This window comes from Megascapheus bottae, chromosome 33 (assembly GCF_031878675.1).
Source record: "Megascapheus bottae isolate mThoBot1 chromosome 33, mThoBot2.hap1, whole genome shotgun sequence".
In the NCBI taxonomy this organism is placed as follows: Eukaryota; Metazoa; Chordata; class Mammalia; order Rodentia; family Geomyidae; genus Megascapheus; species Megascapheus bottae.
The window spans coordinates 3,068,578-3,084,178 of NC_143541.1; the positions used below are offsets into that span (position 1 = coordinate 3,068,578).

A 15,601-nucleotide genomic window follows, 5' to 3' on the forward strand; every position below is an offset into this window, starting at 1 on the left:
TAGCAACTAACTGTTCACACTTCCTTCAACTGCTTTTTTTTTTAACTCATGGGAGCATATATCCTAAAAGCAGATGCTGCCAATGTGAGTGTGTAACTTCCACACCCTCTGTTGTCATTCAGTGTTTTATCTGACCTTATATTTTTTTAAGCCACCAGCTACTCAGAGTTCCTCAAATTAACAAGGGGTTTGTAATATTTTCCTTTGACAAGGAAATGAACAAATATGGGCATCCTTGAATAGAATCCTAGAAGGGGAAATCCTAAGTCAAAGGGTAGAATCTCCATTATGGTGTCAGTTAGGCATTGCCCCACTATTTCTGGAAGGTTTTCTCTCTGTAGGATATGGACGTAGAGATACAGGTATCTGCCGGTGCTTCCTGATGCCCGTTTTGTTTGGAAGCTGACCCGGTGGCCTGTGGCTCTTCCAGAGCTTACAGTCTGCCCATTGAGGTGCTGCAGCTGTTTGGCGGCGTGTTCACATGTCCATTTTTATTCATGCTTATCTCACCCAGTGACATACGCCCAAGTCTTCCCCAGAGCAGTGGTGGTTAACAGGTGACAGCAACTGTGAGGGCTGCCATAGCAGAGTGTGGTCCTCAGGTCCTGAGGCCTGAGATGAGTGACAGCCTAGTGCCCTGCATTCCTCTCATACCTCTCAGCCCCTGCCCAGTCCCGTCAGAGAGCACACGTTTGTTTGTTTGTTTGTTTGTTTGATTCCTATTCTCTTGCTCTGGTGGTGGAATAAGCTACAATTTCTCCGACTGTGACTAGGGAGGTTTGCACTTGGGCAGAATTTCAGATCACAGTTGCCTCAGTCCCACATGTCTAGTGTCCCGTGTCTCCCTCGCTTAGCGTGTTGACCAAGGGCACCTTGCATTGACATGGGTGCCCTCTCTGCCTGCTTCCGGAGACTTAGCCTGCATCTCAGCAATAGGTGGCAAAGACACCAGCATCCCTCCTGCCCCCAAGCTCTCAAGGAACCCAAGTCTTTGAAGTCAGAAACAAGTCTTCTTTTTGCCAAATAGTAGCTGTGTGATTAGGGTCAGCTGTTTAACCTCTCTGTGCCTCAGTTTCCTCTGCTGTAAAGTAGGGGCGGTATCAGTCGTCATCTTTTAGGGCAATCACTGATGGATGTACATGAGGCAGTAAGCCTGGTGGCAGAATCTGATTCGTAGTCACCCGGCAGTTTGAAGTGCTCAGGTGATCCTGCAGGCCACAGGAGCCAGAAAAGGGAGGCATTTAAAGTTCAGGTGCTGTGTGAGTGCTGACTAAGATAGGAGAGATTCACGCCAGAGTGGGATTCCACCTAAAGCATGTGATCTGAAAGTGGCTGGCAGCTGGGGAAAACAAAAGGTCACTTCCCTTGCTCACTTGTGTACTGTGGACCTCACCTCTTCAATACTTTGCTCAATATGTGCCTGCGTTTCCCCCGCCCCAACACACACACACACACACACACACACACACACACACACACACACACACACACTAACAGTACGGTTCCGTTCTGAGCAAAAAGAGTTTGGACAGTTCACTTGGTACCAGTGGAAATCTTTAGCCAGCAGGCAAGGTGGGGGGGCTCGCCATTCTCTGGTTCCTGTCACTCACCTACCAGTTGTCACTATCTGAATGTGACGTCTATTAATAATGAAACTCTCTTTGACTTTTCCTTTTCTCAGTCTTGGGTAATAATACGTTTTGAATCTCGTACCAGAGAGACAGGTGTCTCACATTTGTTTACACAGTGTAAGTGTAAACTGCTTTGGGGGATGGGGCAGAGGTAAGTGACAAGGTAGCTTTGTTTAAAAAAAGAAAATGTCCAGCCAAATGTGCAAGCTGGGAAGTGATGGTGTTTAGGAAGTTGTTTCCTTCCCTTTCTCTGCAGTCAGATTTCCTAGCCTGGTACATTGTGAACAGCTTACTGTTGTTGGGTAATTTATGTCAAGATGATTAGGGAGGCATTTCTCTACAGATTTTAATTTTTCTTAAATTAAACTAGCAATTAAAAAAAGCAACTACAGAATTTTCCTTGAACCTGAGATTTTATACTAGGGGTTTACATAACTTCTCAATAATGCCTATTCATTTCCTCTTCCTGTCCCCTTCCACCTAAAATTCTTGATCTTTATTCTTCAAAAATAAACAACCAGGAAACTCATTTGTTATTCATGAAAACCCAAAACAAAATCCCCTTTGCTATATTTTTTTCCTCTTATCTAAAAGATTTTTGGAGGGTGGCAGAGCAGGTGAAATAAAATATGTACCCCAAACCTCATTATTAAGAGAGGGGGGGTGGAAAAGTTTGTCTCCCATAATGAGCACATTTCATGATATTCTCTTATGAGGGAAAATGTACCATTTGATGCATCCGTTGCTGTGGTAACCGCTAGGTTTGTGTGTGTTGAAGGAGAGACAGGATGGTGATTTGCCATTTTCCTGTATCTTCAGCTTGGCATTCAGGCTACATGAATGCAGGCTTCCTGTTTGGGGTGGGAGGGTCCGATCACTGCTTTCTTTACCTCATGTCTGCTGATGGCAAACTAAGGTGGGGGGGAGTCTTGCCATTTATTCTCAAAAGCACTAGAAGGAGAAAGAACAACCACCAGCAGGAGATAAAAGCCTACTGGTTTTCTCTAGCGGTGAAATGCCCAGGGAGTGTGTTTTGCCTATTGTCTGTTCCCTAACAGACTCCTTGATTTCTTCAGCCCAGTGGTCTCAGTCCCACCTGTACATCCCAGATTTCATCCAGGTCTTCTGCCTGTCACACAGGTCACACAGTGCCAGTTTAGGACCCTTTGCTCATGCCATCTCTGTTGTTTGCATTCTTACTCAAACTAAATCAAAGAGATGCAACATGATGTCTGAAAAGGGACTTCACGTTTGATCTACGGTATTCAACACGGAGATAATATCCTTAACCCCATTCTGTTCTCACTTGTGTTTCTTTAATAAAGTCCACCATTTAAGACCCCAGTTTCCCAGGGACTGCTTTGGAAAATAGGAATATGTTTGTACTGAGAACCTGGGCCCACTGGCCAAACATTATTTATACCGTCATGAGGTTTTCTAAACCATGGACCAATCTTGTACTGAAATCTTTTTCCCCCACAAATAAAGCAGTTTATTATTTAGAAAAAAATAAACCACTGAAAACGTTACAGGTAACTTCCTTGCGGTTTTGAATTCCCAGCAGGGCAAGGTGGGAATGGGTTTCGTGAGTTGATGATAGGCGTCCCCTGCTGACAACCATGGGGAACGTGGGTGGCTGGAATCGAAAAGGGAAAACGGACTTTTTTGTTGTTGTTCTCTGCACATTTATTTAAAAGTCTTCACTGCCTTCCCTTCTCACCTGTTTACCTTGTCGTATTTTTGTCCCCAAGCATTCTTTGCTTATGAATTAATGAAGGAGATAAGCCTGGAAGCACATGTAGCCCTGGGACCTCAGATGATTTTGACAGTTGACAAGATTCCAGTTCCCTCCCTCCCTCCCTCCCTCCTTTTCCCCCCGGGACTCCATTCCCCCCTTGTCTCCCCCGTCCACTGCCCTCTCCCAGCTTGTTTTACAAACACCTCACTGAAATCTCCAGACCTATTTATTCTCAGAACTTATTAACAAATCACTTTTAAGTTCTACTGAGTCAGGTTGCAGTGGCGGGTCAGACGAACTCTGTCTATTTTAGAGACCTGCTAGATTTCAAAACACCTCTGTCTGCTAGACTTCTCACTTTCCTTCTCTCCGTGATGCACCGGAGGAACTCAATGCCTTGTCCCTAGAACAAACAAACAGTAGAAGTTCCAGGGGAAATTCATCAAGACTTTACTCTTAAAAATGTGCAGATTAGGAAGGGGTCTGTGAGTCCTTTGGGAGCGTGGTGCAAATGTGAGAGAGGAATAAATCATATTTCTATGTGCTTACTTTCCAAGACATCCTCGTAAACAGCAAGCAAATCACTTTATTTTCTTGGTTAGAATTATAGGGAAGGGATACTGTGTCCTCTGTCCAGGATTCCTTTCATGTTTGTTTATAGTTTATAATTTTTTCATTACTGTAAAGTTGGCATATGTATAAAAGAGATTGGAAACCCTGTTCAAAACGACTTCACCCACTTTTATCTCCTGTCCTCTCTGTCTCGTTGACAATCTACTCCTTCACCCATAGTATTTGAAGAGCAGATTCCAGACATAGTGTCATTTCATCCATAATTCTTATTTTGATCAACATAGTTGATATCTGTCATTGATTTTATTTCCTGGAGCATTATTTTATCATTGGCTCATGGATCATCTTTGTAAGAAAGGCTTAACTTTCGGCTTATTGTATCTCAGTCACTTACATGCTTTTATGCTGATACAATAATATTTTCTTAGGACCTTGAGAATCTGTCCCTGTGTTTAGAGTAACGATTGCAAACTGTTGTGTAGAAGCTGGCCTATAAATTAGACTCTAGATTCTATCAGCATAGTCCAAAGAGTTTTGTTTTTGTTATTAGTTGCTTTTCAGAATTACTCCTTCCAAGAGTGAATATTCTAGATTGCCACCCTTACACAATAACAACAACAAAAAGGTCTGTTTTCCTGAGAAAACACTGATATTGATTTCAGAGTTTCAAAACCCTCTTTTTTTAAAAAAAATAGTTTATTTTTTTTTCACTGAGCACTGAATGAAATGGAACCAAATTGTACCTGAATATTCCTGGGTTTCATTCGTTTAATATTAGTGGCTTAGTTGTGTTTTAAATTCAGGCCCTGATTTCATGATCCTGTTTGAATTAAGGGTGAGGCGCTCAGACAGATTCTGGTCAACCGTTACTATGGAAACATCCGACCTTCGGGAAGAAGAGAGAGTCTTACCAGCTTTGGCAATGGCCCGCTGTCACCTGGAGGACCCAGCAAGCCTGGGGGAGGAGGTAGGCAGTGCCCTGTGCTAATGAGCGTCACATGTGAATCAAGCATGTCACATGAGAGCTGCATGCGCCCGCCTGGCTGGAACTTAGATTGAATTATGTGTGTTGCAAGTGTGGTGTTCTTTGTTTTTGCCTTATCTTTGGTCTACTCTAAAACTAATGTCTAAACATATTTCCTTGCAAACAAAATTTCCCTGCAACTCCATTTTGGCTCCCTTCCCTATGCAGGGATCCTTTTGATGATACTTGGCTGATTTAAGGAACTAGATTTTATTGTACATTTTCCTGGGGTCATTAGGACTCAGGTTTCCCCCATAGAATGATGAGGACATCAGCCAGGATAGTGACAGCTACCATTTATGATTTCATACTGAGCACCAGGTGCTTTTTTTTCATTCTTTCCCTCATTTTGTCTTCCAATACCCACTGCCATGGTAGGTAGATAGGTAGGTATGTAGATCGGTAGTAGGTAAGATAGGAAGATAGTAGGTAAGATAGATAGGTATTGTTGTTATCTGAGTTACCAGAGGAATGGAAACTTTGGGTGGCTGCTTTATAATTTGAGCCAGCTTTATATTAGAATACCTATGCTGTGCGCATCTCAAACTAGTGTAAGAGTTTGCAAAAAAAAAGAAAAAGAAAAAGAAATCCATGTGTAGAAGCTCTTAAATCTTGGGTCTAAGAGTTTGGCCTAGTGGTAGAGTGCTATGCCTAGCATGCATGAAGACCCAGGTTCGATTCCTTGGTACCACATACATAGAAAAAGCTTTAAGTGGTGCTGTGGCTCAAGTGGGTAGAGCTCTAGCCTTAAGAAAACCCAAGGACAGTGCTCAGGCCCTGAGTTCAAGCCCCAGGACTAACAACAACAACAAAAAAAAACCTGTTCATCTTGAAAGATATTCCAAATTAATTTAGACACACTGATAGGCAGTTGTTACAGAACAATTGAATTCCATGAAGGGTCTTCTCTACGTGGCTCAAAATTCCAAGCACCAGTGTCAGTGGTCTGATACAGGAGGTGGCAGGGACAGGCAGACTTTGAACTGAGAACTTCAGAAGGATTAGTGGTATTTCAGTTACTGCCAGTGATAGCACAAGGTCAAGTCTTGTATATGAACATAATAGAAGTGAGTCGAATCCATTAACTGGCATAGTGTTCTCTATCAGTACAGTCATCTCATCCAAAGCTCGATAAACATGAGAATTTCTTTTGTTCATTTCCCTACAGCTAGCTCTTGGCTTTTTGCTAAATTGCCCTTGAGTAAATGTTTGTGGAATGAATATTTGTTCAATGAACAAATGAATGAAGAAGTGTATGGACAAATGAATTACATAGAGCTGTGGGGATAGGTTTGCTGGAGCGTATAGTTTACTAGTTCTTGATAATTCTGCTTCAAGTGATGATTTAGGAGAAAAGAAAGGTGTTGGCTGGGTGGCTGCGGGTCACTTAGTGGAAGTAAGTGCCTTAACTCAGTACCACATCTTGCTAAAGGTCCTTGGGCAAGCACCTCTATGTCTCTGTGCTAATTCATATCACTTTTCCTGTAGTTTGTTTTTATGCTCGTATTCCGGGTCAAGCCACTGTCCCTGAGCTTTTTTGCTACCACTTGAGCCACAGCTCTATTTCCCTCTGTTTTGGTAGTCGATTGGAGATGAAAGTCTCACAAACTTTTCTGTCTGGGCTGGCTTTAACCCATAATCCTCACATCTCAGCCACTTGAGTAGGTGGCTGAGCCACCAGTGCATGAGCCACCAGTGCCCAGCTTCTTGTGGGGCTTATAGAGGGTGGAAAGAGTTGATACAGGTAAAGCATTTCATGTGTAGCCAGTATGCAAGAACCTGTGTTTCACCCTGCTCTGTGTTCCTAGGCGGAGGCTCCGGATCCAGCTCCATGAGCAGGGGTGAGATGAGCCTGGCGGAAGTTCAGTGCCACCTGGACAAGGAGGGAGCCTCCAACCTGGTAATAGACCTCATCATGAATGCGTCCAGTGACCGGGTGTTCCATGAAAGCATCCTCCTGGCCATAGCCCTGCTGGAAGGAGGCAACACCACCATCCAGGTAGGAATGTGGCTGGGCAGCCAATGCAGTGCCTGTATTCCCTGAGCCCTGGAGCTCCAGCCCCCCAGGAGGGGCTAGGACCGGGTGAGAAGGCCGCACGTGGCGATGCCTTGCTGTGATAAGTCCATTGACCCAGACATGGTTCTCAAACACGTGTCGTATTTGAAAACACATATGAGATGTTACAAATGTGCCAAGAAGAGTGATCCTGGATCTGTGGCATAGAAGGTGCTCTGTCATATTTATGGAGCGAATGATTAGATGACGTTTATTGATAGTTTTTTTCATGCAGAAATATAGGGGATCTCATCATCAGATGAGCAGAAGGGACTTTGGATTACATGTGCTACTTAGAAGATTGTGTGTGTGTGTGTGTGTGTGTGTGTGTGTGTGTGTGTGTGTGTGTGTGTGTGTGTGTGTGTGCTGTCTCTGAGTTTGGTGCTCAAGGCTAGTGCTCTACTTCTTGAGCCACACACAGCTTGGCTTCCAGCTCTTGATGATTAAATTAGAGACACAAGTCTCACAGACATTATTGCACAGGACTGCTGTGAGCCCCAATCCTATTATCTCAGCTTCTTGAGTAGCAAGGATTATAGGCTTGAGCCAACAACAGAAGATCTAATTTTTATAACTGTAGAATCTGCAACTATCACTAACTACTCTTAGCCGAAAGTTCCATAAAACCAAACTATGTTTTAATTAACAGGAGCTAATAGGGAAAAACCAAACTAGGTTGGCCTGAGACGAGGAGGTGAATTTTTGTTGTTGTTAAATGGATATAGTTACTGGAAATAATATTAAAAAGTAGATTTTTTTTTGCAGAAACCCTTAACAAGACCAGTTTAATGAAGTTTAATAATGTATAAGTGATACAATGTTTAAGAATTCATTTTGGGGGGATAAGAGTCTTGAACTCCTGCCCTTCAGCAACCTGAGTAGTTGCAACTTAGAAGCTTATACTACCTTGTTGGAGTAGCAAATAGTCTTTAGAATGATGTGTTTAAATAATTTTTTAATCCTTTCCATGCGCTCCTCCTTCTTGGTCAGCTCACAGAATGGGGCTTGCTGGGTGGGGAAAGGGCTGTCTGTGTACACGTACACACATGCATTTCCATCCAAGCTCTCCTGAGATAAACGTCACGTAACACGAGCTTTACCTTATGCATATGTTTGACCTGACATATTCTTTTGAAGTTCAGAGGCTGGATCGCTGAAGGCTTGGTTCTTTGTGAAAAATCACGGGAGGGCGTTGCTTCCTGTGGGTAGATTGCTACCTGAGCCAGGACACCTGGCTTGGCACCTGTGGCACAGGTTACGTTTCAGCCACCATTTACTCTTTTCAGCTGGGCTCGCCGTGCCTTGTATGACTGGCAGCAGCAGTGCCCTTTTTTTTCTCCCCGTTAGGTATCCACTTGTGCAGTGTTTGCTGGTCGAGTGGACACGTGGGCTATCCTACCCAGGGACTGCAGTTGGGTTTTGTCTGTCAGACTGGGAAAGTGTCAGGATCCTGTGGATGCCGTCCCTACTGAGATGCTGCCCAATCTCCCCTCGCGGTCTGGGACCGGAACCATTGCTAACAGCCATTTGTCATTCAGAGCAGACCAGCCCGTTGGCATAGAGTACCTTTTGTGTGCTTGTTGCTTTACTGGGGAGCCCACAGGGCAGGCAGGTTCAAGGCGAGCAAGTCTACAAGAATTTTCTCCAGGCATAACAAGGGTGAAAAATAAGGGCAGCCAGTGTGGTGTACATGCATTGACCCCCCATTTACTTCACTGCAGTCACCCACTTACTGTCTGTGTTTCCCATACCAGCACAGTGTATGCCTTAGACACACATAGTAAAATGTATCCTTAAAACAAGTTAACTAGCAGTACTTTAGGGTAGAGGGAGTGAAGAACCTGAACTCCTCATGAGCCTCCAATAAACTGAGACCATAATTGGGGGTGGGGCACCAGAGAAGCCTTGGGGTGACTTCCACAAGGGACTTGTGGACTTCCCAGATCATATTAACAAGAGGAGGAGGAAGAAAGTCAGCGACTCTGGAACAGGCCTGGCCCCTGAGCCCACGAGGGTGGGGATGTGGAAATGGGGAAAGCTTCCCGTCCCACAGATGAGCAGATGTCTGAAGCTGCCACTGAGGGAGGCATACGGAAAGCTGGGGCGACTTGTGGGGGCTGAGTGCCAGCGCTGAGCTCGCGGGTGAGCTGGAGACTGGGGTTCTGGCGAGACGCCGTGTTTTTCACAGTGTACCCCTGATGGGAATGGCAAGGCACACAGAAGCTGTTTTTTCCTCCGCGTTCTTTATCTCGTACAGTAATTATGAATATTAGTTCCATGTTTTCACACATTTATGACTCATATGCCTGCATTCCACATGAAATGCCATGAAGTAGCTACTCTTCAGCTGCTCACAGAGTGGAGCCACTACCTCTCCCAAGAGCTGGGGTCCTCACGAGTGGGGGATCCTGGATGTGGTGGCCTCTGGTCCCCTCCCACTAGGATTGAAGGCGAGACCTTAAGAGTGTTATTCCCGGCCCCACTCCCACACCCTGGTCTCTTGAATGATCTAGAGGTCTGTGGTTCCAGGAAAAACTCGTCCAGCTCAGAGATGACTTGTGAGATCCCCGGGGCCCGGAGCGTCTCTGTTCTCTGGAGAGAGTGATGCAGAGCTAGCGTCTTTTCTCAGGCCACTTGAGGACGGGAACCCCAGATCCCCAGGGAGGGCAAGTGAGACTTCATCTTCCTGTTGAGAAGTAGGGTTGGAAGCAGTAAATGACCAGCTGGGAGGTGAGTCGGGCCCTGGCTTAGACTGCAGTGGTGGCTGTTGGCGAAGGCTGAGATGCTGTCATTGTTGCCACACAAGGTCACTGCAGCCCCTCCCTGCTTCCTGTGCAGCGGGACCCCTGCTCTGACGCTGTGTCTCGCCTGCCTATGAGGGCGGTGGGGAAAACAGCCCTTACATTTACTGTGCACTTCACACTTAAGAGAAATGGGACCTGCTTCCCAGTCCAGTTTTGTGTGATACTAGGAAATTTGGCTTTTGGTCCCCTGTCTGTCAAGTGTGAAGCATACGTATAGGTCTGAAGCAACCATTTCTACTTAGACTTACGAAAATAATTCCTCCAAGTACTGGGGCCAGATTAGTAAACCACAGTGCACCCGTGCAGTGGAGCACTGCTTGGCAGTGAATATGGGTAAAGAGTTGAAAACTGCAATAACTGGCATGTGTATCAAAAGCTTTATGCAGAGTGAAGTCTGTCACACATGGTGACATATACTACATGGCTTTATTTATATGATGCTTGAAAAGGACAGTGAGACTAGGGGTAGAGAATAGAAGACTACTCACCAGCTCTAGGAGTGAGGGGAGAATTTGATTATAACACAAGTAGCACAAGGGAATATTTGGGGGTGATGGAACCATTGTGTACCGTGCGTCATGTGTATGTATGAAGATCCACACAGCTCAATACCAAAAGTGTCAAATTTACTATATAAATATACATATATATGTATGGGAGAGAGAGAGAGAGAGAGAGAGAGAGAGAGAGAGAGAGAGAGAGAGAGAGAGAGAGAGAATGAGAGAATGCGTGTGCATGTGGCCTCCAGGGGCTCAAACTCAGGGCGTGGGTACTATTTCTGAACTTCCTTTGCTCAAGGATAGTGCTCTACCACGTAAGTACAGTTCCACTTCCAGCTTTTTGCTTTTGGTTGTTTAGTGACAATAGAATCTCATGGATTTTCCTGCCTGGGCTGGCTTCAAACTATGATCCTGAGCCTTCAGCCTCGTGAATAGTTAGATTTGCAGATGTGAACCACTGATGTCTGGCTTCTGTATGATAATTTTAGGAATTATAAAAGTAGAAAGCACAAGAGGTGATGGTGAAAACTGCCATTTCTCAATGGCGTGTGTGTCGAGCCTTGCTTCTCCTGTGATTGGATCTCATAACTCCTCTCCCCCCCTGATGGAGGGATGTCATAAGTAGTCCTTTTGGTAGATTAAGAAAGCAAAACGTTAACTGGCACAGGTGACGTTTGAGCTGAGGCCGATGGGTGTACCCCAAACGCTTCCTTGACCTTGATTTCCTCATTCTGTGGAGTGGACTTGGCAGAGGTGAGCTGGACCTGAGCGCCTGTCTGCAGAGCTCAGGAGAGAAGCTTAGCAAACAGGCTTCCAGTTTGATTTTGTTCCATGACGACCACTCAGGAAGTCTTTCCTCTCCAGGCATCCCATGACACACTCCTGGTTGTCCCGTGAGGTGTCCTAGGCACGCTATATCCAGACTGTTGAGAAGAAAAGGGTATAGGTAACAGCCACAGAGTTAGACAGACCCCTGTAAGCACAGCAAGACCCGCCCCCACTGAGTCATCTGCGAAAGTTAACCACCGAGAAGCTCAGGGTGATGCTTGCAGCATGCGATGGTGGCTGGGTCCATGGAGGGTTTGACTGTGCCACGTGGAGCCCAGATGGGAGCCCACAATGTGCTCCGGTGCTCCCTGTGGTCTGGGCTTCCTCAGCGTGTGAGGGTTGGGTTCTGAGAGTCGCAGTCCAAAAAAACCGAAGTTGGAGCTGCCTGTTTATTCTTTTAGAGCTTAGACTTGGAATTGTGACAGTGGCATCACTGCCACATTCTGCTTGCCAGAGGCCACCACAAGGGCCAGTCTCAGAGGGAGATGAGAGTGCTTGACTGTCATTGTAGTGAGGAGGGCATGAGCATGAGAGGACAGTGGAAATCTTCGGGGCCCGCCTTGGGAACTGATTCCCCATTGCCACTGACTATGGACCCAGGGTGGGCCATGGAGTGTGTGACCCCCACGCTGTGCGCATAAGGGAGCCTTGCCGGGCATCAGTGTTCCTTGAAGTTCAGTCTCTTCTTTGCACAAGTATTGAACACAGCCACCCCCTTTTCGATGGTGTATGAAAATCCAGTCCTGTCTTGAAGATAAGGTCCCCGGAAATCCCGAGTTTCCTTACCCAGGGCCTAAAAGATTCAATGAGAGAACAGTTTCCCAGGCTCCCTGCTGAGGGAGAGCTCGCCGGGTTCTGCTCAGCCATGCTTTTGTCACCCTAAGCCTTGAAGTATGCAGAAGCCCACAGAGGCCGAGCCCCAGTCTGACACAGTGGGCCTCCAGAGACCATGCCCCCAAGACTTGTAGAAATTTCTGCCCCCGCCCTAACTTCTTCAGTGGTAATGACAATCCAAGAATGGCTCGAATCTCCACGACTCTCCTGGCAGGTGCCCCCCAAAACAACTCAGGTTTCATGGTGAGACCTCTGACAGTGTCATACCCGTGAGTGCTGTGTAAATGGATGACAAATGGTTGTTTTGAGGAGTGCTTCCTGCTTCTTTGTCCCCACTCTTGTGCCACCCTCTTCCTGCTCACCCTGAGGGGGAGAATTTTTTTTTTCCTTTCAGCTTGGTGTTTTGTAGCTAGTGGGAACCTATAAAATAAGCATTTGCTTATGAATTAATTTTTTGGCAGACACAGAGCTCAGCAAGTCTCACAGCACTTTATATCCGTCCTCCGAGCCCTTGCCAATTTCTGTGTTCCTTCCTCCTAAGATGCTCCCGCCAGCACCCCGGGGGAAGTTCCCTACTTCTTCCTCTTCTCTCATGAGGATGGGGGTTTTCCTTACCTGCAGTGTAGAATAGCAGAGTCCATCTTTGAACCTACATTATTTTTATTTTTGTTTTTAAAGATCATACAGATGTTTTGGGATGCCTGTGCCAGGATGACTATAGAGGAATTCACAACCATTTTTTTTTTAATGCTCTTGGCCCTCTTGCTTCCAGTTGCAGAAACACGGTGAATTTTATGCTTCAAATGGCTGTCCACAGCTCTTCCTCTGCCAAGGGCTAGTCCCTAGACACACCCAAAAAGACGTTTCCTTTCTGCACGTACGCAGCTCAAAATGGAAAAACTGGAGAGGAACTTGGTCCAGAAACTAGCCCAAAAGTTCAGCAGAGAGAGGGATCCCCAGTTTATAGGGCCTCCCCATTCCCTTACTCCTCTCCTACTTAACAACTGAGTGACTTGAATTGGCTGACTTAAGAACCGGACCTAGGAGCCAGCCTCGGCTATAACATCCCAGGTCCCTTCCAGAAAGAATCACTGCAGAACAGTGTGGGAAGAAGACATTGCTCCGGCTGCCTCTGACCCCACATAATGGAGAGACGGGGGTGGAAAGGGCGCTGCGATTTGCCTCTCCAGCCGCAGCAGGCCAGCTTGTGAGAAGATGAGTGTTAGTTTGACAGGGCGGTCACCCTGAGAAGGAGGAAAAGATTGGTGTGTGAGCGAGTTACGTAAATGGGTGTTGTTTTTGGCAGGCAAGTCAGAAATGAGTCATTTGTGAGTGGTGTTTTCTAACCTCAGCTTTTATCCATGTGGGAAGGGAGCTAGCCAACCTGAGTTAGGGACAGCTGTCCCCCGATCCCACATTCAGGGGCTCCAGAGTAGTTGACATTAAAGAAAGCTGGGGACAGCTGGATCTCTCAAGCAAGCAGACTTCCCCGGAGACTCTGCTTGTTCACTGAAGCCAAGAGGGGTATGAACAGTGAGGTGGCCCCCTCTATGGGTGCTGGCCCACCTTTCAGAATTAGCGGCCTTGGGGAGCAAGCCCTAGAAAAGAAAGCCCACTGTGTGAAGGACCTTGGCCACCAGTCTGGGACCCTTGCCTTAGAATCTAGCTCTGGCCCTCCAGACTTCAGTGATCTTGCTTTTGAAGCTCTCATATAGAGAATGAGGGTAAGAAAAACCTAGTCCTTTCCTGAGGATCCAAGGGAAGTTACATAAGGAACATGACTGAAGCCAGGGCCCAGGTCATGTTGCAGAGCGGCGGCCAGTGGGACAGCTTTTGTGGAGTGGAGAAGTCCCAAGTGTGAGCCCTGCCTCTGTTTACCTGGAGAGCAGGCTGATGGCAGGTCGTACCTTCCCCAGCTCCTGGAATGGGTCACAGTGCCTCCTGGAGAGGCTGGCTCACAGAAAGAGCTCCAGATGGAGGGAAAAGGAGGTCTTTATTTTATTGATTCATAAAACTTTGGTCACTTCAAGGCACAATTCATTTTATTCAGTTGGTTTTCTGCCAAAAATTCTACTCCGATCATTGTTTTGGTTTTGTTTGGTTGGAAATCATTTCTCTTCCAATGGTCTCAGCTTTGTGTTGTCTCACTCAGTTTACTTCCATCCATCCCCCTTGTTATTTAAAATAAGTTTAGACATCAGGAGGATAGGTCATTGCCTGGTGTAAGCTACTTTACTCCGGCAGACATTCTGGAGGGGCAACCAGCCCCTTCCTAGTTCCCCAGGCTCATATGCCCCCCCCTCATTCTCCACTAAGGATGCCTTTGATCGTCTCTATGTCCAGGAAATTGGAGTGTCATAGAGCAGGGGTTTCTATAGCAATTGCTGTAATACCAGGTCTTGAGATAGAAATTCAGAATTCAAATGTGTTTAGCCCCTGTGCTTAGGGCGCCTGAGACTGGAACAAACTCTCCTACACAAGGCAGCTCACACAGCTCTGTTCCAGTTGTCTCTGGTTTGGCTCTCCACATGACAGTGAACACTAAATAATGCATTAATCCACAAGGTCTCATGTGCAGTTTTAGAACAGGACAGGGCTGTAAGAAGACTCAGCGTCATTCCGTCGAGCCTCCCTTCCAGTTGAGATGTCATCATTCTAGTCCCTTCATGGTATACCGGAAGAGACAGTATTCAACCAGGCGTGTGTTTTTCTAGAGAAATTAATAGGCCAGTGTTACTGTATTTTCTTCGTGAGAAAGTCAGCAATAGGAACAAAAGTGGATGGTCACATAGATCAGTTCAACTAGCCCTCCACAAGAGGACAGTGAGAAGAAGGGAAGGGGGAAAGATCTTCAGAAGCAGAATTGTTTCCTTCCTTCCTAAGAAAGCGGTAGGCACTGGGGCCAGGAGCATGGCCTCGTTGTAGAGTGCCTGCCTTGCCTAGCATGCATGAAGCCCTGGGTTTGATGCCTCAGTACCACATACACAGAAAAAGCTGGAAGTAGTGCTGCGGCTTAAACCCCAGGACCAGCAAAGAAAGAAAGAAAGAAAGAAAGAAAGAAAGAAAGAAAGAAAGAAAGAAAGAAAGAAAGAAAGAAAGAAAGAAAGAAAGAAAGAAAGAAAGAAAGAAAGAAAGAAAGAAAGAAAGAAAGAAAGAAGGAAGGAAGGAAGGAAGGGGAGAAAGAAAGAAAGAAAGAGGCAGGCAGGCCAGGAGTTTGGCCTAGTGGTAGAGTGCTTGTCTTAGCACACACAACGACCCAGGTTCAAGTCCTCAGTACCACCTACATAGAAAAGAAAAAAAGCCAGAAGTGGTGCTGTGGCTCAAGTGATAGACTCTAGCCTTGAGAAAGGAAAAAACAAAAAAAAAAAAAACAAAAAAAACAAGGACAGTGCTCAGGCCCTGAATCCAAGCCCAGGACTGGCAAAAGAAAAAAGGCAGCAATTGGTTTTTGAGAGGTATATATATTGAAGGCATCTTCAGGTTTTCTACCATGTTCAACAGAACTTAGATAAGAAGCAAAAAAAAAAAAAAAAGAGAGACAGAGAGAAAGTCACAGAAGGTTTAAAAAAAGTTGTATGTTGAGCCATCATTTCCTTGTATCCTGTTGAATCCT

At 45.9% G+C, this 15,601-nt stretch overlaps 1 protein-coding gene across 1 annotated transcript in view; it reads left to right on the forward strand.

Moving 5' to 3' along the window:
* The window catches only part of Itpr1 (inositol 1,4,5-trisphosphate receptor type 1), a 275,564-nt gene that overhangs the window by 168,748 nt on the left and 91,215 nt on the right, over window positions 1-15,601 (forward strand). Inside the window, exons 43-44 of the mRNA XM_090323963.1 lie at window positions 4,777-4,909; window positions 6,775-6,965. Of these exons, the coding sequence (XP_090180089.1) occupies window positions 4,777-4,909; window positions 6,775-6,965 (324 nt within the window). The remainder of the gene's footprint in view (window positions 1-4,776; window positions 4,910-6,774; window positions 6,966-15,601) is intronic.